The sequence below is a fragment of the Ammodytes marinus genome, assembly GCF_949987685.1.
Source record: "Ammodytes marinus genome assembly, chromosome: 14".
In the NCBI taxonomy this organism is placed as follows: Eukaryota; Metazoa; Chordata; class Actinopteri; order Uranoscopiformes; family Ammodytidae; genus Ammodytes; species Ammodytes marinus.
In genome coordinates, this window is record NC_137218.1 from 11,268,079 (window position 1) to 11,292,345 (window position 24,267).

General features: G+C 40.2%; 2 protein-coding genes across 4 annotated transcripts in view; one reads left to right on the forward strand and one right to left on the reverse strand.

The window, feature by feature from the left end:
- Window positions 1-10,399, forward strand: part of LOC307260385 (rho GTPase-activating protein 26-like) — an 83,647-nt gene extending 73,248 nt beyond the window's left edge. The window contains exons 21-24 of one of the 2 annotated variants that reach the window (XM_080040614.1): window positions 2,208-2,243; window positions 2,392-2,505; window positions 5,111-5,202; window positions 8,228-10,399. In XM_080040614.1, coding sequence (XP_079896740.1) covers window positions 2,208-2,243; window positions 2,392-2,505; window positions 5,111-5,202; window positions 8,228-8,451 — 466 coding nt within the window. In that variant the 3' untranslated portion in view covers window positions 8,452-10,399. The remainder of the gene's footprint in view (window positions 1-2,207; window positions 2,244-2,391; window positions 2,506-5,110; window positions 5,203-8,227) is intronic. The other variant, XM_080040615.1, reaches the window with a different exon arrangement.
- A 534-nt stretch (window positions 10,400-10,933) lies between these two features.
- The window catches only part of LOC307260812 (glucocorticoid receptor-like), a 61,611-nt gene continuing 48,277 nt past the window's right edge, over window positions 10,934-24,267 (reverse strand). For both annotated transcript variants that reach the window (XM_080041146.1, XM_080041145.1), the window contains exons 8-10: window positions 22,331-22,461; window positions 17,876-18,033; window positions 10,934-15,642 (exon numbers count right to left, since the gene is read on the reverse strand). In XM_080041146.1, coding sequence (XP_079897272.1) covers window positions 15,490-15,642; window positions 17,876-18,033; window positions 22,331-22,461 — 442 coding nt within the window. In that variant the 3' untranslated portion in view covers window positions 10,934-15,489. The remainder of the gene's footprint in view (window positions 15,643-17,875; window positions 18,034-22,330; window positions 22,462-24,267) is intronic.

Consider the following 24,267-nt stretch of genomic DNA (forward strand, 5'->3'; position numbering starts at 1 on the left):
GAATTTCCAACATTTTGTAAAATTGATTTATAAGGTCGATAGTCTTTTGCATAATTCACACAATTCTGTCGCATGAAACATCCGACGGTTGTACGATGGAAAGCTTTTTTCTTTATTTTTTTTTAAGAAAAATAAATACAAATAATCCAGGGTCAGGAGTAAACTTTCCTAACTCATATCCATCAGTCTGTCAAAGAATGTTTGTCACTTGGCAATATGCAGAGTCAACGCCAATATGATCTGCTGGAGTGCATTGTTGGCATCAGCAGACTGACAACATGTGCAAAAAGAAGACACATTTATCACCTCTCCTCTTTATTTATGAAGTGCCCGTATATGCACTGTGGTTTACGGATGTCGATCATAGTTTTTTTTTTGTTTTTTTCTTGACTAGAGACAGACCGTGATAATTCCAAATCTCACTTCAGGATGCAGCAGTTTGTCACTATGGCAACCACGTTTCACGTCATGAGTTGATGTTTTGTGCAGTGCAGAGCGGTAGATAAGAGAGAAAATCACTAATGCCATGACTCACCTATGTGTTGTTCAAAACAAACAATGTGGAGTGAGCTGACCGACACACACAGTCAACCTGCTTTTGCTATAGTCACTTGTATGCACAGTATATTTGATCAAATCATTAACTTTAAAGCTGCTGTTTTTGTACGTTTTGATAACTTTTGGTATTTAAAATAAGGATTGGAAAGGTTTAAAACTCCTTTGGAGTGAGTGAGTGGAATTAAGCCAAGCTAATTCATATCAGCAGTGGAAGTAACAATCAAAGTTCCAGTATACGTTCCATCCTCTCTAATGGTGGCTGGATACTTGTAAACAAAAATGGCCTACATACCTGTTAACTTTCAAACAAACCCTTCAACTGTCTTCAAAAGCTGATCATTTGAAATACCTATTTGTGCATTAGGTTCCTGGAATAGCGCGCACTTGTGCTTGTATAGAAAATACACTGTGTCATTGTATCCCCGTCATTAAAGTAATTATTATCAGGCAACTGGCTTTTAGGCATTTAAAGCTTTTTCAGTATTTTTTCTCAGTTGATATGGGACAGAGTAATGCAATAATGGAAGCAGAGGCGGCAGAAAAGCTCCTCTTTGAGCCTGAAACACAATGCCGTCAGTCACGATGCAAAAAGGTCTGGCTGGGGTTTGTCACTGCTGCTGCTGCGTGGGCGTGCTGTTTCATCCAGTCTGTCCTGGATTTTTTCAGGACAGCTTTCCCCTGCAGTGGCTACGTTAAAATATACGTATAGGTTAAAGATGCAGTCAGTGATTCTGGAGAAGGCTTTTTGTCAATATCACTTTTTATCAAAAACAATGAGTATCTTCCTCATGATCCGCTACCTGTCTGTACTGTGTGTGCGCTGAAAAAAATCTGATGTTAATACACAGCCTATAGGCTCTGTAAACTGGTATGTAAACAAAGGGTGCCCACCGTAGCTAGCAACATGACAGTTCACAGAGCCAAGGCTGAGTATTAACAATCGATTTTGTTTTCAGCAGACACACAGTTGTGGATTCTGACAGTGAATCGTGAGGAGATATTCACTGATTTTGACAAAAAAGTGATCTGTGCCTGTTGCATAGCCTGCTGCTTCCTTTGCTTTTTGCCTTTGCTACGCCTCTCTGTTTCCTCACTCAATTTTCTACATGTCTCACTCTACCATGTCTTCCACCTTCTCTCACTGTAGACCATAAGTCAGCCTTAAGGGCCTGCCTGTGATAGATGTAGGCCTGCGTGTCATTTCTGAGAATAAACTGAGATCAAAATGATCAACGTGGTTGGTGTATGTGTGTATGTGTGTATGTGTGTGTGTGTGTGTGTGTGTGTGTGTGTGTGTGTGTGTGTGTGTGTGTGTGTGTGTGTGACTGCTGACAGTGTACATTTAGCGTCATTTTGCAGCACGAGGGAACGACACATGGATTGATGAAGCTGGGATGGATAGATAGAAGGATGAATTATATTTTACAGCGTTGTGTCAACTGACCATTTTCTGAAATTGTATTAGTTTACTGGAGATATACACTCTCCCACAACAGTGTAATTAAAGTAGTAGATGGATGAACCAAATCTAAATATTAATTCGGTCTGCTCCTAATATGTTCAGAAACATTTTAGTATGTAACCTTGTGGGTCACTGATTAGGATATGATAACACAATCTTGCTTATTTTCTTCATCTTTTGCTTACAGGTTGAACCCAAAGAGTCGGGGCAGCATACCAGCCAGGTATGAACAATGCTTTAATCAAAGAATGCCACACTAATGTCCAGAGCTGTATGCTCATTTAAACATAATGATTTTTGTTTTGTTTTTCAAACTGGTATGATATGTTGTCGATTTTTTTAAATTAGCGATTTTATATGTATATATCCAGCAGTGCGACGTCTCCCAGTCCCACCTCACCACGGTCTCCCTCCTGGCCGATGTTCTCAGCCCCATCAAGTCCACAGCCGACGTCCTCCGCCTCTAGTGACTCCTCCCCTGGCAGGTTGGTCCATATTGGTTGTAATTGATGGCAATTACTCCAAAGCTGTATAACTGGAAGGCCTGTGTTAAGAACTGTGCATACTGCTTAAGTGATTGCTGTATGAATAGAGAGTGATTTTACAAAGAAAGAAAAATATACGTCCTTAAAGCGGCTACGAGTAACATTTAAATATATTTTAAACAGCCTCATGTCTCCTCTGATAATCATAAATTACCTTTAACAGCAAACGAGACCATCAGTGCAAAGAAAGACGTTTTTATATAGTTTTTATTACTGCGTTTGGTCTGGTCGCACACCCAGTCCGATTTTCGGTTCGCTCGTGCAGGCTCTATGGTCACATATTCGTATTGGTCGCAGATTTCAGTGTGGCGCTGCAACACGATTTGAGAAGCCTATCCCTCCAGGTGAGGGAAGGGGAGCGGGAGCCTTGTTTGAGACAGTTATTTGTCGTCATAATGACTGATAACGGGGCTGAACCATCAAAGAAAAAAAGAGAATGCAATGAAGAAAAGCTAAAAGGGAGAGTGATATAGGCAACGGGCGGGACGAGGGCGTTGCCAAGCAACGTGTATATAATTTCACGAGAGTGAAACTAGACTGCAGTGTTTACTCCTAAATGAATGAGCGGTTGGTACTAACACAAAGTTTGCTTTGCTTCACCATCATCAGATAACCATTATCTTAAATAGTCATTATTTACATCAACAACACAAACACATTACCTCATCGTGATCCATACTAACTGTCGTCTCTCGTTCATTCGCTTTGTGTGAGGACACGTAATCTTTCAGCTCCGTGAGAGAGAGTAGGTGACGCTGCTGCATCAACTCATTGCAATCTGGTGTGTGTAGCACTGACTGGCATTAGTTGATGCAGTGTCAAAACCACTCTCACGGAGCCGAAAAGAGTCCTCACACTTTCAACACACGGACATGCACTATATTGCGCCCTTCTCAGTTCACACTGGCACGCCTTGCACGAGCTAGAAAACAGCTTTGCGACAGCGGGCGTCGTAAAAATACTACCGCTTTTGTCCAAAGGGGACGCCAACGTGCCATGTTACTCGTAGTGGCTTTAAGTTGAGAGACACTGGGGGGAAAAAAGAAGATTTTTTTTTGGCTACTTTGCTTTATTAACATCCTAAAAATGTCCTAAAAATAAAAGATCCAAAATGTTAAATAGTTTGTGTTTATTTGACTTAACCTTGTCTGTTTGCATGTGTATTCTCGTATACAACCATTTTTACCAGCCATTATCTCCAAATTGTTCTTTTGTCAATACTCTGACCACAAATCTCAACTTCTAAAGCTCATCAACTAAACTTTCCATACTCATTCTTAGCAGATTCATCACATATTATGCAGAATATGCATTTTTCTCCCATGACCTGTAGGCCTACGTAGTATTCTTTGATGTATAAAATGAAAAAAAAGGCTGTATCAAAAATATTCTGTCAAAACATTGGACTCCCATATGTTGTAAAAATGAAATACAGATTTTAACTATGGCTTTACCCAACATCTAGATTTTTTTCTAGAACAGTTGATATACACTCACCGGCCACTTTATTAGGTACAGCGGTACATTTTCTTGTTAACACATATAACTTATCAGCCAATCACATCGCAGCAACTCAATGCAATTAGGCATGTAGAGCTGGACAGGACAACTTATTGAGGTTGAAACCGAGCATCAGAATGGGGAAGAAAGGGGTTTTAAGTGACTTCGAACATAGCAATGTTGAGGGTGCCAGAAGGGCTGGTCTGAGTATTTCAGAAACTGCTGATCTACTGGGATTTTCAGTCCAAACCATCTCTAGGGTTTACAGAGAATTGCCGGAAAAAGAAAAACTACCCAGTGAGCAGCATTTGTGTGGACGTAAAATGCCTTGTTGAAGTCAGAGGTCAGTGGAGGATGGGCATAGTGGTTCGAGATGATAGAAAGGCAACAGTAACTCAAATAACCACTCATTACAACCAGGGTATGCAGAATACCATCTCTGAACGCACAACACGACCAACCTTGAAGCAGATGGGCTACAGCAACAGAAGACCCCACCGGGTTCCACTCCTGTCAGCCAAAAACAGGAAACTAAGGCTACAATTCTCACAGGATCACCAATATTGGACAATAGAAGATTGAAAAATAATGCCTGGTCTGATGAGTCTCGATTTCAGTTGCGACATTCAGATGGCAGGTTCAGAATTTGGCATAAACAACATGAAAGTATGAATCCATCCTGCCGTGCACCATCAACCATGCCATGTTCAAAGTCACTTTAACCCCCTTTCTTCCCCATTCTGATGCTCGGTTTGACTTCAGTACATTGTCTTGACCACGTCTAAATGCATTAAATTGTTGCCATGTGATTGGCTGATTAGCTTTTTGTTTTAACAAGCCATTTAACAGGTGTACCTAATAAAGTGGCCGGTGAGTGTACATCATAACTTGTCCATGCTTTATGTCACTTTAGATGACTTTAAGTGTTTAAATGAAGCATATTTTCAAACTGAATGCTGTCTGTGTTTCTGAGGAAATAAGAAGATAACCTACTGTCTTCTCTCTGTCTCTCTCTCTCTCTCTCCCTCTCTCTTATTATCTCCAGTATTGTGGGCAGAAAGGCTCGAGCGTTGTACGCCTGTAAGGCAGAGCATGACTCTGAGCTGTCCTTCATCGCTGGGACCATCTTTGAGAATGGTGAGTCAGACTGTGGAAAAAGGAAAGAATGTTGGTTCGTGTTTTTACAGAAACAAGTAATTACAGTCAAAATTAAAAACGACAGCCTCGGTGTTGGATTTCTTTGTTTCATGTGTATACACGTGTCTAGCTAGTCAAGGGTTTTTGCCCAAACTATTATTACTGGAAGGGTTTTTAACAACATTTTCCCATGACCGCTATTTATATAATGAAATTGAATGGTAACCCAAAGTTTTTTCCTTTGGTAAGGATTGGTCTTGAGGTCATTTTTGAGGACAGAGGAAAGTGCAATTGAGGTGCATAAATAAGCTTTTTAGTTTAGTCCGGAATCAATAGGGTCTGATATATCGTTTCATAAGTGTATTTTTCACCTGGCTTTAAAAAAAAAAGCTTAAGAGTTCACGTGCTCTTATTGCACACTTCTCCAGTGAATATTAGAGACTGATATTAGGTCAAGGGCAATCGTTTTTGCACAAAGCCAATAATTTAATATATATTTTTCAGACCTGAAGATTAGCTTTGTTTTTGGCAAAAACAAGTGTATATAAATATAACGCTACAGACACACACAAGTGATGACACTGTAAAGTATTGAAAATATAATATAACATTTTATGAATTGTTGTCTTTGGTCATTTCCTGTCCACCTCCCCTCGACATGAGAATCTCCATACAGTCAGTCTCAGGTCCCTCTCCAACCTCAGGCTCCCAGAACTGTACATCTTATTTATCCCTCCAGAGCCCCCCTTTAGCTCAACACGCTAATGAAGACCAGATCTGCACACATTTAAGGGATTATAAAAAGTACTTATTTGTAACGTGTGCTGCTTCACTCATTACTAGGCAGGATAACTGTAACTGAATAGTTATCCTGGCACCTTGTAAAATCTCTGCGGGGAAACAAACACAAACACCCACGCACACACACACACACGCACACACACACACACACGCACGCACTGTAGGATCGGTAGGGACCCCCCTTTTTTTGGTCATGCCACTTGACACACGGTCACTGCGACCCCTCAGACCCTAAATAGAGTTTGCTGCGTCGAGACTATTGCAGGGCGGTTGTGTAAAGCAAGAGCAGTGTCATTGGAGCCTTTTGGGTCAAAACCTTGACCTAGTGGACATGTAATCCCTACAGAAATATATCAACACCCCCACTTGCTCATAGCTAGCCAGGGACGGAGCATCCCAGCTGTCCCCCACACAGGGCTCATACTGCAGCCTTATACCGTCCCAAAACAAGATACTGTATAAATGTGTTCATCCTAGCCGTAATATGGAGCATCACTACAGTTTTGTTTGTTACTCTTTCTTGTGACAGCAGTTTAATTAAGAGGTAGAGCTTGTTTTGTATGTGTTGATTCAGGCAGATCCGAGATGAAGATCAAAGAATACCAAAAACTTTGTGCACAGTCTCGCGTTTAGCTCACATTTGGTGTCTGTATTTGATGTAACTCTGTGGTAGCATGGTGTGCAGCATTTGTTAGAGGACAAAATGTGGTGAACACACAATGTAGCTCAGCCCGCATTGTTCTTTTTAACGTCCTGTACTTTGAGCCATATCTTGACAGATTTCTTGGTGTTTAGTGGATCTTTAACTGGAAAATTGCAGTACACTGCACGCCAGAGCAACGTGCAATCAATTAAATTAGGTCACTTCCTCAAGCTTGTCATTCGTGCATGTCAAGCTTTATGAAAATGAGTCAAGAGAGCCGTTACTGCACATGTTCACCTTATATTTACATCCCATCGTCCTACCGCACACCCTGTCAACAGAAAATGCACGGTCGAGCAGTTTGCATTTTAATAATCCCGGTGTCCAAATTCCTCATTTGTATTTCAAGTTTATTCTTCATCCAATTATACAGTACATTCTCAAATTAAGTTAACAAAAATTCACACTTTCACTGTAAATATTTGAAGATTAAAGCTGCACTAATCTTTTCCATTCTCACCTATTCACAGCTATTGAGCTGTTGTGTGTTGCAGCCAGAGATGTCCGCTCCAAATATTTTTGATATGAAACACTTGTTAACTGCCCTGTTGTTTTTACTTAACCTTCTTAACCTTTATCTCTCTCACACTATCTGCATGTGTGCTTGTGTGACACGTGTTTGTCCAAATGAAAGGAACCAATTATTAAAGGTTCAATATGCAGTTTCAGTGGGAGGGGGATTTGTTTACTCTGGCGGCAGTGGCGATGTGGGTAGGCCGGTCGTCCCCCACCTACCCGCCACATGTCGAAGTGTCCCTGGGCAAGACACTGAACCCACATTGCTCCCGATGGTTCAGAAAGCGCCTCGCATGGCAGCTACTGGCATCAGTGTGTGTGTGTGTGTGTGTGTGTGTGTGTGTGTTAATGGGTGAATGTTGTAAGAAATGTAAAGCGCTTTAGGGCTGAGAAAATCACCTAAAAAGCTCTATTTAAGTCAAGTCCATTTACCATTTTACATTTACAGTTAGTTTAAAAATGTTTTACTCTACGTGTAATTCTTAAGGTGCCAACACACTGCACTCCGGCGCGGTGCTTGGCCGGAGGAGCTCAACGCTGATTGGCTATCGCGGCGCAGCCGGTGGCAAAAAGTTAAATATTTTGAACTCCTGCGGCGGCTGCGCCGCCCTAGCCGCGCCGCGTGAACCGCTCGCCGCTGGCCGCCCATTCGTGGTGTGCAGTGTGTTGGCACCTTTAGTATTGAATCATTCTATCATCATAAATCAAATCAAAACTCAATAATTTTGAGGAACCTGGAACCAAACCTTACACGAATAACAATATTTGTAAACCAAACAGTGGGCCCTTCTGCTTTTAACAACAACAATGCAACATTCACATTTTTTTATGTAGCTTAATAACTCCAAACAGTGTTCCAGGGATCCAATTTTTCCTGTGATGAAAGTTTGTTTATTCAGTTATGAGACTATATCTTAGAAAATGTTGACTTCTCTGACACACCCACAGTTACATAGTGCACCTTTAATGGCAAATCTTCCTTTGTGGCGATTGAATCAAATCAAGGTTTCTTTCTCCCTCTCTCTCTCTCTCTCCCTGCTAGTTCACGTCTCCAGGGAGCCCGGTTGGCTGGAAGGGACTCTGGATGGCCGAACAGGACTGATACCAGAAAACTATGTGGAGTTTTTATAGCTGCAGGCAGGCAGAGGAAAAGACTTGAACTGGATGAAACTGGACTGGAGTTGACCAAACTGGATTGTGGAGGACTAGAATCTACTGCACAAGACTGAATGAACAGCCTCTGTATTAGATGATCGTATTATACTATATTGGACTGGAAAAGTTGTTGATGAGACCGCTTGTCTTGTCACCAACTAAGACTGGGAGTTGAAACTGGACCAAGCAGAAGGTGGAGCGGATTTTGGGAGGGGACCCATGAATTGCACTGGAAAAGAAGAAAAAAATTAGACGTGACCTATTGTGGTTCCGGCTGTTATTGAATTAGTGTGGATGACTTCTCAAGTCTGTGGTGAAGATGATGTGGTAATGAACCTGGAGTGTGTGTGTGTGTGTGTGTGTGTGTGTGTGTGTGTGTGTGTGTGTGTGTGTGTGTGTGTGTGTGTGTGTGTGTGTGTGTGTGTGTGTGTGTGTGTGTGTGTGTGTGTGTGTGTGTGTGTGTGTGTGTGTGTGATGGAAAAAAGTGAACAGGGGTGGGGGTTCATTTGGGCTTAGAAAAAAATGATAAAATCACCTGTATAAATGAGTTGATATATCGGAGCTGTGAGGCTTTTCAGGCCTTTGCTTGGTCACTTTGAACTGCACTGCCACTGTTCAGCTTCTTCAAAAACAAATATGATAGAAATATCTTTCTGTGGAGGTAATCGCAATGATGTCAGGGAGACATAATAGAAAGCAAGTGGCCTTTGACTTTGGACTTGCTAGATCACTTTCTCACTGTGCTCCTTGTGAATGATTGCTAATCACATTTGGGAACTGGAGCCTTTTTAAAGCCTATTTTAAATGATTGGGGTTTTTGTTATAGGGCCTGTAAATGTGTTTGTGAACACTTTGCCGTGTCCGGTAATTCCCCTGGGACAAAAACTCAACTCTAGCTAATGTTTCAGGCGCTCCAGGTTTTGCCAGTAAAATGCCCCAGGCCAGATAAGCACAGGATGAGGTCGTCTTGAAAAAACAGTTCGCTGAAAGGTCAACGGTGGGTTTATGCTTCTCCCTGCGCGGAGCCCTCACAAAAAAATGTGAAAAATGTCAATCAAGCTCCACAAAGCAGAACGGCGGTTTACAGTGCTGCGTAGCTAGCGGCAACAACTGATTCCTGCTGGGTAAAAAACGAGCCCAGCTGTGAGGCCTCGCTCTGCTTCTTCCAGCTTTAGATAGATTGTGATGGTTGGAAGTAATTGGATCCAGTATTGTATGTTGTGTCGAGTCATTTCATTCCATTCAAGGAATTCTCATCAACCGAAATGTTGTATTTTTTTTTTTCAATAACAAGAGCACCTGTGTTCAAACCCATCTAAATAATTTTTTCCAACCCTGTTTCTGGAATGCATGATATTGTTCACATGCATTTATTTTAAGAATTGATCTTTGTCTCATGCGTGCAGATTTCATCAGTTGCTTTACTGTAGATGCGGTTATCCTCAACAACATGTGAGAGAGAAACAGCTGAAGTCATTCCAAAGTCAAAACACAACACAACACATAACTGTCTGCGTCAAATTAAATACAAAATGTGGATTTCAGAGAAGTTTTGACATTTGAAGTGAGAAATCTTTTTTTTTTGTCATTTTCCTTCAAACCACTAAGGGAACATCTGTGAACAAATGTTTCTGAAAAAAAAGGAAATTTTGTTTTCTATTAGAACAGAATATTGCAAAGAACATTCTAGCATTTTAACAGGAAAATCAAATGGGAGAGTAAATGTGAAATGAGACTACTTTGTTCATATCTGAACTTTTTATTTATGAAAGTTTCTTAAAAAGGCGAAATCCTGAACTTTATTCATTTTGAAGGTGTTTTATTGACATTGTAAATAAATCTACAGCATTTGATAAGGTATACATTTTTTAATTATGAAATTTTATATTTTGTATTTTTAGCATACTAACTTAATTCCATCTTTGTTGCCCAAGATTTTTTTGTATCCTTTAAGTCTATCTACAGCCTTAAATATGCTTTCGGATGTTTTTGGTGAATTGACAAGATTGTGCAGAATTAAAGATAAATGTTCCAACAGCTGCAGATGGGCTTCGACTTTTTTCTTTTCACTCACTCGTGTGAATGTGACAACGAAAAAAAATAGTTTCTCACACCAGGATCTAGAAAGTTCAAATGTTTGGATCCCATAAAAATGTGTTACAGCTGTGGTTTATCTTTAAATTCTACAACTAACACATTTTATTAATAATCCAAATTTTAAAGATAGGCTTTTCTGCTTTTAAATGTATAGTTCAGTTATTTGGCAAAATACACACATTTGACATACCAAACCCATATCAGGGAGTTGCTTGCAATGAAATAGTTCCAGCACTTAACTACCTGTAGCAGCAGACATTTTTAACTCAGGACATTTTTAACAACAGATCTGGGAGTGAAAAAAAGCACTTGATCTAAGCGTTGTAAAACAGAAAACTTTATTGTGTAAGATGTTTTTTTAAACTAAATCAGTTCTTCTGAATTTTCGCTTTCAACCAGCGGTGACAAAAACACCCCCCCCCCCCCCCCCCCCCGAGTTGTTACCAACACGATGCCAAATCCAAAGAACAACACAGTTAACTTAATTCAACATTTAATCAAATAGGTGAAAATATTGACACTGACTACAGGTGTAATACAGAGGTAAAACAAACTATTGTTTTTTCAAACAAACATTTTATAGATATTTTTTTTTCTTTTTTTTACATTTACATAACTGAAATACGAACAAAACAGACTTCAATGAAAGCCATAGCCATATGTACCAGTGAAACATGATCTGCCCTTAATCTTTAAAGATAATATTTGCATGTATTTTATACAAAATAGACTTTATCAACCAGTATGAGGGTAGTGCAATTCCGTCAGGCTCTGGAAAAATCTACTTTCTCACAAAGATTCAACGTTTTTGTTGTTTTTCATTATCTGTTTTAAAGTGACCATTACATCCTCACAGCAATATACATGGGATCCAAAGCCTGGACCTTTACAAAATATGCCTTTCAAACAAAAAGTACTAGCTGTTGGGTCATTGGGCTACTTAAAATGTAACTGCTTAAATCTTTTTTTTTTTATATATTTTTATTTCTTTTACCTCCCCTGCTTTGGTCACTCTTTTAGAACGCAAAAACCTCTTCCAGTCCGTCTCTCCCTCCCTCGCTTCCGTAAAACTTTAAAACACAGTGATTATTCATATAGACTTTCCCATTGACTCGTAGAATGTACATTTAATTCACATAGACAAACATGTTTAAACACTTCCTAATGTATTCAACACATCTACCTTTTATCAAACACAAACCAACAACAGAAAAAATATTTACTTTCTCGACTCGTTCAATGTACAAAAATGATTGGGTAAAATTATTCATATCAAAGAGGATCAAGCTGATGTATTCAAAATCACAGAAAATATTGTCATGTTTATAATCATTTCTTTTTTTTACAATAGATCAATCTCCAAAAGCATTGATATATGTTAAGGGGTTTATCTATTTCCTGATTTGTAAATCTTATTTCTATGGCTCTCTGTCTCCCTTTCACAAGGCCTTTAGTCGAACATGTAGTCGAAAGGTAAAAGAGAAAAGTGTATAGGAGTATAGCGGTTAAGTCTATGTAAAAATATTTTGTAATAATAGACACTGTTTACATTGCACTGGATATGTCGGCGCTGCTATATACACCTATGGCCGTTTAGCAGGGATATTGGTACATCTAAACGTTAAAGCTGGTTTTTATGAAGCACCACCACCACCTGGAAACAACTGTAATACTATATGCAAAACTTACCCAAAACAAAAAAGACATTTTAGTAAAATATTCCCCAGAATAATCAACTATAGTGTGAGCTGCATTGAGCCCACATTCATTACAGCACAAGACCGAGTGAGTGAAGCTGAAGCCTGCACTGTACATGAAACAGCCCCGTTGTGAGTGACCATCCTCCATGACAGAATTGCTGATTAAAAACAAGATGGCTCTTATTGAATAGTGGCGTGCTGTGCTGTTAGTTACAAGTAAGTAACACACAAATGACCGGTCCCTATGGCAACCTGCTACCTCGTCGGTTAACTGCCATTCAGATATATACGCTGCAGATGGATGAGTACCATTCAGAAATAGACAGATGAAAGTCTGTGCGATCGACATTTTAGGTGGAAATGCTTGGCAGTTAGAAGAAACAGGGAAAACAATTGTTGTGTCTGCTGTGAGGGAGGAGCAGAAGCCAATGTGCAACTGGTGCTGTGAATATATTTTGCTTTGGCCATCACATAAGCTGGTACGGACATGTTTTCACATTACAAATGTACCAAAGTGCAGACCATCAGCAGTAGATATTACTGCTTTTTTTGCAATTTCAAAAATACAATATTTTGTGCATCTCAAAAACAAATTATATTATACACCTACTTGGATGAAAACAATCAGTACGTTTAAGCTGGTGTTGGTGCAACACTGAACTAAGATTTTGTATTTATTTCTGTATTTTACATTAAAAAAACACATAGCGTGAAATCCCACCTGAATAATCACTCTTTCACATCTCCAGGAAAAGAAATATAAAAATTGTCTATTAAATTTGGCACTAGTGGAATACATCTAAAGTGATGTAGTCACTTACAGCCTGAGCTTTGATTCATACATTTGGACCAAACTGCATATTTTCGCCCAAAAATATCACAACTTTAAAGTTGGAGTCCCGTATTAAAAACAAGAGCTTCCATCGATTATAGGTGTCTCTTTTTTTTTCTTTTTTTACATCTCATATACAAAACAAAGATACGGATGTAAATATATATTTATTTACCATTTCAACAATTTTTGAGGTCGAAAAGTTAATAACCACCCCTGGTCCTGCTTGTGCTAAATGCTTTGAGATGAAGCTGATTAAAGGGTGCATTTCATCGACGACCTTTTTGAGTGAAATGCAATACTTTCTTACAAGTAACATGCTTTTTGTTGATCAGGAGTACTACGTGGTCAAGTTCATTATGTCTGGAAAAGTCAGTTAGTTAATAATATAAACTGTTTTTAGAGAGGTTTGAGAAATATCTAGTTCTAAAATAAATCTAGCCATTCTAGTAACTACTCACATCAGGCATAATTTCCCTCTCCTATTCAAACAAGCAGTGATTCCTGAGGTGGGAACGGCCGGGTAAGTCACTCCAAGTGGAGCTGTGTGAAAGCACATGTTAAAACAAAGTTCTATGAAGCCATTTACTCAACTAGAACCTCAGTGTGAATGCTGCTGGCAATGAAAGGATGGACTGTAATGATTTGTTTGAGTCATTGTGGCTTTTTACTAACAGACTTTGGATGTTTTTTTTTTTCAAAAAGCAATTCAGTTCTAAAAACCCATTTGTGTAATTAACTCTGAATAATTTGAAACGGTGTGTAAACACATTTCAGACCAATTACCAATTCACTGATTATTCCAATTATCAGACCCTAAAGTTTAAGTCAGTCAATTTGCTCCTGAATATTATTTTTTTAATGTGGACAAAGCTTCTTGTACCTTTCTACAAGTTAGTTTTAGTTAACAGTGTTTGGAAGTCAACATAATGTTTGTATATATCTGGGTACTGATTGTTTACATAATAAAGTGAGCTTACGGACTTTTGTATACTTCTCCTGTCTTTTTATGTGATTAATTATGCAATTGATTCATTTGGTGATTAAGGGCTAAAAGATTCTTGGAATTTCGTATTGATCTACACATTTCTAATCTGCACCATGGGCTGTTTTCCCTTAGATGCATATCTGAGGGGCCGAAGAGAGAGAGAGCTACACACATTGAAAAAACATGGCTTGCAGAGAAAAAAGGAAATTGTTAGCGTGGAAAAACTTAAACAGGAAAACTATGTGGAGGGATGTCAAGGTTAGAGTCTTACGCAAGAACAACACAAGAGTTAGGGGAGGATGGCTATATGAAGAGCTTTGAAAAGCTAAAAAGGCACTGTTTTTTTCCCTTCTCAGATACATCCTGTGTAAACATTTTGCTGGGTGAGTGTATATACTGTGTGTGTTTGTGTGTGTAAGCCAGTGTGGTAAGAAATGCGTGTCTGCATAAAATAAATGAAATAATTTTTCCTCCAGTTCTTTCGTTGTTTCTCCCCACTGATCAGGTTCTATACATCTGATTGGTATCCTTTCAGAAAATATAACAGCTGAAAACAGTTCCTCCTCAATGTCCTTATAAAAATATGAAATAATGAAAAACATAATCGGTGTCTCAGAGTGTGTGTTTTAAAATGTTCTCATTTTTGTGTTTGTTTATCCCTCTTTAGTCACCAACAACACTTGTCTGGAAAAAAGCACTCACTCCATTTCTGGGAAAAGGCAAACAAGAGTCAAGCCAGGGCCAGGTGAACAGAGGAGCAGTGGTGGCTTGGACCTGGTGGCCCAGCTTCAATAGGGCTGCTAACCCATGGGTGTTGGACAGTGTGTTAAGTGTCATGTTTAGGGAGGGAAAAAGCTGTTTTCAAGCTGTTTTGTTTTCTCAGTGGGGTAAAATAAAAGTAAATAAAACACTGGAGGCAAGGAGCGAGAGTCAGAGGCAAGTGGCCAACCCAAGCGTTAGAAACCTGAGGACAGGTCCGTGGACGGAGGAGAGGGAGATGAGAGGGCTGGGAAACAAAAACAAATAAACAAGATGAAAAGATTTTTCCCAAAATGCATCTCTCCCACCACGACACATTCAAAGCCAACATATTTTTCCTTGGAAGAGGAAAAATGGAGCTACAGGTCAGGGCGGTAAAGGGGCAGTTCCACCCGTAGCTTGGGCCAAGAAACCTGGGATCGGATTAGGAGACGTGAGGCCGCAGGTTTTTTTGCGCTCAGAGATTATAGGCTGGAGGGTTGAGGCCTAGGACGGGAGTGAGTGGTAGAATTCCTAGAGGGGGCCCGGGAAAACTGAGGAATCCAATTTAGAGAGCGAATGTGCAGGGTTGAGGGAGGCAGGACACAAGCAAAAAAAGGCTCATAGGCTCAGGGGTCGAAAAAGCTTGTTGGGCCCTCTCCCCCTCCCCCCTGATGAGGAGCACACTGGGGCAGGGCAGGGCAGGGCAGGATTATTTTAAGGCATTGCTTCACAGTTTTTTTGTTTTTTAAGGCAGTCACTTCTGATGAAACAGCAGAGGCTTGACGCTCCCGTCTTTGAATTTTGGTATCTGGTTGGTGATAATCTCCGCCAGCATCTCGGGGAATTCCACGCTGAGGGTTTTATTCACAAAGGTGTAGAAGCAGATCTGCAGGAGGCCCTCCACCATCTGAAGGAGACAACCAAACAGAAACAGATAAGTGAAAGTCTAGCAGGTGATGGAAACCTTTTTTTAGCACATTAAGAAAACACATGCAAGAAGAGAAAACGCAAGCAAATTAAGAAAACACGACGGAAGTGCTGTAAGCAGGGCCGGCGGTAGACAATGGCCAGGGTGGGCCGTGCCCACCCAAATGTGGGCTGTGCCCACCCAATCCAAAAAAAAAATTATTTTTATTTTTATTTTTTGGTGGAAGTCCAGACCCACTATCGGACAGACTTGTTCATTCGCTGTCCAAGAAAATGGCAAATAAAATTCAGACAATTAATTAATACTAAAGAATATACCATTACCATGCATTGCTTCTAATTGTATTATTGGGTGGGCAGGACAGCCTGCCTCCAAGTTACCCACCCGCTTATAGTGGTCACTGGTCAGCAGAGCCGGCCCGAGGCATAAGCAAAATGAGCGGTTGCTTAGGGTCACGACTGCCAGGGGTGCCCCCCAATTTTTTTTTTAGTTTTTTTTTTTTTTAGTTTGTGTGTTTGATATCAACATCATATTATGTAAATGTAAAGTATGTATTATGTAATCACTGCATTTAAATGAATTCATTATATTACAGAAAAATATGTCCCGTAAAAGAAAAAGAGCACCAAGCCCATCCCAGAGGACCCTGCATAATATTTTATTTCAAATTTATATTTCTATGGAAAATCCATGTGTCTTTCTTCAATAGCTTCTAATTCATCCGACCCAGTGTCTCCAAATTATTTGTTCACACAAAATTCCTCAGATTTAGCCTCTTAATTTTCCTCTCAAAGTGCACCAGATTCATGCATTTCACTTTAAAAAGGTAAAAAAAAATCTCCCGGGGGGGCATACCCTACTATATACTATATTACTATTTTCACCCAGCTGGACATCGGAGGCAATACTGGAAAGACTATATATCTATATAGTGTGTATAGTATATCTCTGGACTACCACCATCCAGGTTGCCCAGTCCCAAAGCTTTCTCTTCAATCAGCTCAGGCTGCCTACAGTTAATACTGCGATTAAAAAAAAGATACATTATGTAGTGTATAGCCTAATGTATATTATATGTTATTCATAAACATTTTGGAAAAAAAACATGCAAGAATCAAATCTCCCACACAGCAACACTCAAAGTTTATTTGCATATTGTGTTCTACACAATTCACAGTAAATGTGCCAAAAAGCAGATGCAGAGATCTTACAAGGGCAAAAAAAATTCTGCTCGCACGCTCTGCGCGCGCTCGCATCTTCGGTCTCTCTGCCCAGTGTGCCCACCTAAAATTTCTACAGGCCCACCCTAATCTAAATGTCTAGAACCGGGCCTGGCTGTAAGTGTTTCCAGAGGACACTTAAAAGTGATGCACACGTCCAGACAGGCTTTTTGCAAGCACCGGATTTCGGATTTCAGTCAGTGGTGTTGGAAAATTACATAAAAAGTAAGTGTTGATTTATTTTAACATTGTGATCGCATGATTCAGATATTAGCCTATTGAAGTGATCTGCGGTAGGACATGTGCATCACTTTTAAGTGTCCTCTGGAAACACTTACAGAAGCACTTCCGTTGTGTTTTCTTAATTTGCTTGCGTTTTCTCTTCTTGCATGTGTTTTCTTAATTTGCTTGCGTTTTCTCTTCCTGCATGTGTTTTCTAAATGGTGCGCATGTGTTGTCAAATTGATGAAGATGTTTTCTTAATTTGCTTAATTTGTTTTGTCTTCTTGCACGTGTTTTCTGATGTTGCAGTGCCGTGAGCTCTCAGGGCCACCGTATAAATGACATGTTACAGCAAACGAGACCACCATTGCAAAGAATGGTGTTTTTATATTGTTTTTCTTAATGCCTTTTTCATGGGTACATACGCTCCCCCAGGAACAACAGCTGGCGTAACAAAAACACTACCACTTTTGTCCAAAGAGGGTGCAATAATTAACACAAACTGAAAGTTCCTTTGAGCACCTTTAAACTACGTTGTGTTTCTAAAGAAAAAAAAAGTTAATGATTCACTTAAACTGCAAGATATGAAATGAAGAGCCGGGCTGGTCCAAATAAACAAACATAAAGGGAAGCCACTGTGCATTTGCTATAGACGTCTTGCGTCTGCTTTCCAATCCATAATATGGCGCAGATCATATAGAAAAGGGAAAAAAAACATAAAAGCACAACAAGCACACAGTGTACAGTATATCAGTGTTTGATTATCCGACCTCCTGCATGGAGTCCAGTAGCTTAGTTAGCTGATAGAAACGCTGCCAGTTCTGACTGGCATTCTCCTCTCTCTTGACGATGGCTTTTCCCAGCTCCTTGATGTAGGTCATCCTGATCTCGTCAAACACCGCCTGGCTCTTCAGGCCATCTTTCGGCACTACAAGCACGTGCACACACACACACACACACACACACACACACACACACACACACACACACAGAGAAAAACACAAAATAATACCGTAAGATACATCAGTATGGAAGTTATCTTGGCAATGTCAAGATGGTGACATGTCAAAATAAAATGGGGGGGGGGACACATTTCAATTGTTTATTTTGAGTTGATGTTGTATAAAGCCAGCAGTTAAGACAGACACCCAACGTTTTATGTCAAGCACTTAATCATATAAATCCACATTAAAGAAAGAACCCAATTTTGCTGTGAGTTTATCCCACAGATTAAGATACAGACAGATATGAATTTTGATTATGCCTATAAATCCCAGTTAAACAGTGGAGCGGGAACAATCTTATTTGTCTCTTTTTATCTTATTGATTTACAACGCACTCACATAATTTGCACGTAGGCACATTTATATATGTGTATACTGTATATATGCTCTGCCATCTGCATAGACAGATGTTGATGTGAGCAGCTGGTTGTGGCCATTGAAACATCGGTCTCAAACTTTAGAAAGAATTCATCAACCATTTGTCTATGTCTGTTCTTCATCCTGTTCTCTGCTGCAACAAACAGCAAGGCTCGTTAAAACTTAATTAAAACTTTCTGTGTGGGACCCCAACACATACCCCCTGGGACACAGACACACACACACACACACACAAACACACATTTGCCAAGGTCGTGAAAAATATGCAAAACTAAGTGTAACATCAATAACTACAGTGAAGTGTGTTCCCTGGCTGGTGGGACCTTGCAGTAAACGTTTGGACACACTTCATACATATCATCAACTCTGCATGAACAGTGTATTCAAAGAACACACACTGAGGATTTTGACTGTAGTTGTAAAAAAGAAAGAAGCTAAAGCTAAAACAAATTGCTGAACAACATCAATAAGTGTGTAGTCATAACGACCACGCCAACACATCAGACTGCTTGTTAGTCTGGTGCCTGGCACTGGGCCCAGGCAAAGCCACACTAACTGGCCTAGAGATTATGCAAAGCCACTGAGGGCAGGATCGGGGTGAAATACGGTCCGCTTTATATAATCAGATAAATGGGAGACACCGCAGCGCAAGTGCTTTCTGGCTTCCTCATAATGCATGTTCAGGTTTGGCCGACAGACAACTTTCCCTGATCTCCACTCCGGATTATATATATATATAAAATGACTGGATGTGTTATTTTGATTTAACAGAGCTTTGTCAGTTAGCAGAAAGGAGCTACTATGAACTATTTGTTGGTCATGTGTGCAAATGCCAAGCCTGCTGAGAGCTAAGACTGCCTTTTGAATGGTATACAGTATAGTACATGAAATGGCCCAATGGGAGACTCATTTTCACTCGTGTGCATGAGATAAATGATTAAAACAGCATAAAGCAGTCGTCCTGACCTGATAGTTTTTCCAGCCCTAAGGCGAACAGATGGAAAAAGCTCCTAGGTATGAAGATTCAACCAGAGTTCAGTATGGAAATGTCATTTCCTCTGCACAAGAAGCAGAGTGCCTCTAAAGTGCATCCTTTTCCCCTGCCATTCACCAAGAGCAAAACGGAAGGACGAATGCTCTCCTCTCCTTGGCAAAACAAAAAATGTACGCACCTTTTATTTAATTACATTTAAATTTGTGGTAATCACATACTTTGACTGCATGCCCATTTCTTTTCTAACTGTATATTATTTTGACCTCTTCAGACAAAAAAGGAAAACAAGGGCTGCTGAACATTGTATGCTTTGTTCTGCCTAGGAAGACTCTCTAATGACCTTCCCTAATTTATACACTTAAAAGGTAACTAAAAAAAAACCGTGGCAACCAATCAAAATGCCCAGTGGTAATAGGTTTTTCATTATGTGCTCTGATTACACAGCAGACTCTAATTTTCTATTTCTTTCAAACTAGCTTTGGAGGCAAAATCTTTGCTTTCAAGATAAGGCAGCAACTCTCTTAATGTGGAGAAAAACAAGAGGCAGCATACAGAGATGAAGTACCTGGTAGACACTTGAACATTTATTCAACCTAGACAGTGACTCCAGATGATGTACAGACCGTGCTTTCATAGACAACTGGGGGGAGTGATAAGGTAGTTATGAAAAGGAAAATTCCACCTTTTTTGACATTCTTGCAGTGTTGCGGATCGTACATCTGTGATTAAAGAGATCCTATTATACTACTTTTCTGGTCTTAATTTCTTGTTAAAAACTGCTATAGAGCAACCTGACACGAATCACATCACAAAAAACTATGTAGATTTTCGGGACACTCTTCCTCTTACCCTATCGAGCACAGCAGTCTCTCTACACCAGTGGTTCTCAAACTTTTTTTGTAATTCCCCACTTTGGAGATGGGGATATTTTCGAGCCCCACCGTTCCCCGATTGTGTCAACAAAATAATAACTAAATAGGTCAGGCTTAAAAGTTTAAAATGTATTGAAATAAAATCAAGGAATACAATTCAAAAATAGAGAAAATATGAGCATTTGTGTCATTACTTTGCAATCTGAGCCCAAACAATTGTCAAAAACAATGAGCAAGTCAGTATGTGAGTCTTAGGCCTGCATTGGTGGCTGCAATGAGCCTGTTTTGCAATCCACATATTTTCAGAATAGGGCTGAAGGCTCAATACTGCATCTCAAGTAGGGATGGAGATCGCTACTTTTTATTGATATCGATACCATTATCGAGTCTCCTTAAAGCAGCTACGAGTAACATTTAAATATCTTTTAAACAGCCCCATGTTTCCTCTGATAGTCATAAATTACCTTTAACAGCAAACGAGACCATCAGTGCAAAGAAAGACGTTTTTATATAGTTTTTATTACAGCATTTGGTCTGGTCGCACACCCAGTCCGATTTTCGGTTTGCGCATGCAGGCTCTATGGTCGCAGATTTCAGTGTAGCGCTGCAACGCGATTTGAGAAGCTTATCCCACCAGGTGAGGGAAGGGGAGCGGGAGCCTTGTTTGAGACAGTAGCAACTTTTTTTTAAAGCAAATTAGCTCTATATCCTGCCGATTTTAACTGGGATTTGAAAACTGGATCACTATTTTTAACTGACGGGACTTTCTCCACCGTCCAGTTGTGTGATTACTACCGCTGCTTTGAATGACTGTTGATGCGCACGGTGCCGACTCGGACTCTGATGCAGCAGCAGTTGACGTTTTTTCTTTTTTTTTAAACTATACCAGACTGAGTTGGAGGAGTTTGAAGGTAAGACAATTGAAGGTAGGCCTACAACACTTTTATATGCAGTCTATGAAGAAAAGAACAGAATATCCGCTCTGAACTCAAAGACGCGCTACAACACCTTGCATCATTGTGAGCCCAGCTGTATGATCATATTTGTGTGTGTGTGTGTGTGTGATCAGCTCCTATCTCCTCACAAAGTGCGGAGAACAATTGCGCTTTCATTGGTTTTGATGAAATTGAGCACACTCACAACCTCTGTCAAAACTTTGTTTAGTTCGGGGATGAGCTGCCTTGACGCTACCGACGTTTCCCAGTGAATGACACTGTGTGTCCATTGTGCATCTGGCGCCACACTCTTTATTAGTGATTGCGGCTGGCCCATCTGCTGGGCTGATGATTTTGGCTTCTGTTCTATCCACGTTATTATGGTTTTTATGTGTTAATTGAAGAAGGGGAATAGCAGGGGCTCTCCTCCACTCCTCCAACTCACGCTTGGAAACGGTAAAAAAAAACATATATTGATATATTTCTAAAAACTATGCGCCACGGATGTGGACACATATTCCTCCCGTTCGTTGCGCCCCACTTGTCATGTCTCTATTCCCCACCGGTGGGGCGCGCCCCACACTTTGAGAACCACTGCTCTACACACTGCTTTGAGCTTCTCCTTTTAGGAGGCAATTTAATCCCATATCTATCCATCCATCCATCCACAACTATCCTATCTGCCGGAAGTAACCAACATGATACAAACATTTCTACATGTGGCACCCTGAAGAGAAAAGGTATTCATTGTATTGTATTGAATTGTGATGTCGATGTGTAGTCTTGTTTTCATTCCATTCAATACACTTCCCCACTGCGACAAACTAAGCCCACCTCAAATGAATGAAAAAAATATATAATGTAAATAAATGGCTGCGGCAGTGTAAGCACTTTGAGTGGCCTTGTGTCTGAATTGTGCTATATAAATAAACTTGCCTTGCCTTGCCTTGCCTAAGACGTTAATACAATGAAAATTGATCGTGAGAGCTGTTTTCACCACAGACTGAATAGAGTTTGATGCAGTAGCAGTGTGTTCCATTACCTGTGCTGAGCAGTAGCAGGACCTTCATGCACAGGTACTCGTCATAGGACACCTGCAGTCGGACAAACTCGTTACAGATCTTCAGCATCTGCTCGCACTGGTCATTCATGAAGGGGAGCTTCATACGCTCTCTGAGAAGAGGGGAGAGGAGAGACAGACAGGTTAGACTCAAAGCTCTTTCACTCGTACTCTTTTTCAATTCAATTTAAAAAAAAACAAGCCACAGCAGGGACGCCCTATAACCGCGAAATAAAACTGGACTGTGAAATCAGTCCCGATGGATTTTCACAACTCACTTCCCCTTACACACACAGCCCTTGTTTACTTCTATACCTCTAAAAATCAATAAAGCACAGGCCGAGGTACAGTGTGTAGCTGTATTCATTCTGACCAACTACAGCGCTACCGACAATGACTGTTTCACCTTTTGTATCTATTTTTGAAACCTCTCTTGGCTTTCGTGTACATTGGGAGCGGCTCTTAACAGCTCTGGCCTCTCCACTTACGTACTGTAGTAGTTCCATTGAAGAGGATGAGCTGTTTGCAGGTTGTCTGTGCTGGCAAGAGCTCATTGTTTGTTGCAATCTTTCAATTGACTATTAAGTTAACCACATACTACTTTTCTGGTCTTAATTTCTTGTTAAAAACTGCTATAGAGCAACCTGACACGAATCACATCACAAAAAACCATGTAGATTTTCGGGAAACTCTTCCTGTCATCTGAGCGAGCACAGCAGTCTATCTCCAAACTCGGCTTTGTGCTTCTCCGCAGAGCACTATTGTTTAGTGGTCTGCACAGCCACCCCAACGTTTATAGGTCATAAAAGTCAAAAAGTATCATAGGTCCTCTTTAAACTTTGGGCAAAGGGACGCAGCCCTTCCAACATTTCCCAACTGGTCACATCTAAGTCAGTGGTTAATTTAAAAGCTACGAGCAGGAGAACTCCCCTATAGAGTACATACACAAACTAAAGTACATGTGTTTTTTTACGATGTTTTATTTTTGTATTGTATTGTTTCTTGATCAAATAGTTCTGATTCAAATCTTTAAATATAGATATAAAACTCCCATGTATAAAATAAACCGCTAGCGGAACAGAGGCTAAGTGTAGGACAGGGAGTGTGTTTATAAACCAGTAACGGCTCAAACAGAAAGTCCACTGGTGGGAAACCAAATCCAAAAAAGGCCCACTATACTAAGATGTGAGGAGGTTTGACGCAGTAATACCAAAGACAATGGAATATAATGGGACAAGCTGACCTTCAACAGCTGGAAACAGTGCTACAGGAACAGACAAGCTAACGAGCCTCTGCCCTCCCTGTTTCCTGCAGGGACTACAAAGAAGCACACAGACTTTGAAGCACAATCAATTTCTCCAACCTAATGAGGATTTGTAATTAACACACTGATGTCGTATACCTGAACCTTCTCTCCGTGTGGAATGGAAGCATTGGGGATAAACAACTAGCCACTTCTGTATGAAGTTGCCTGAGAAATATAAAATGACTCCCCATAAAAGCACAAATAGCCTATAGTTTTTTTAACTACTACAAATTTCTAGTATAAGATATTAATTAATGAGCTACACAAGGTGTGTAGGCATATTTTTGTGCGTTGGACTGAGACAGGATAGCTAGTTTCCCCAAGGTGCTTTCTACTTTTTATGCTAAGCTAATAACCTCTCATATCCAGAAAGTGGCTTAACTACATGTATTCAAAGCACTGTGGGACATTTGAGGGCTTTTTCCCTGCTATCTTGCTCACTTGTAATGTTCAACTCCCCTGTACAACAGTCCCTGATAACTCCACTCTGGCCCTGCTGAGGGTGCAGACAGCCATGTGCTTCCTCTGATAAACGCCCTGTCACTGACAGCTTCTATTCACCTGATTTAACATCTTAACACACACACACACACACACACACACACACACACAC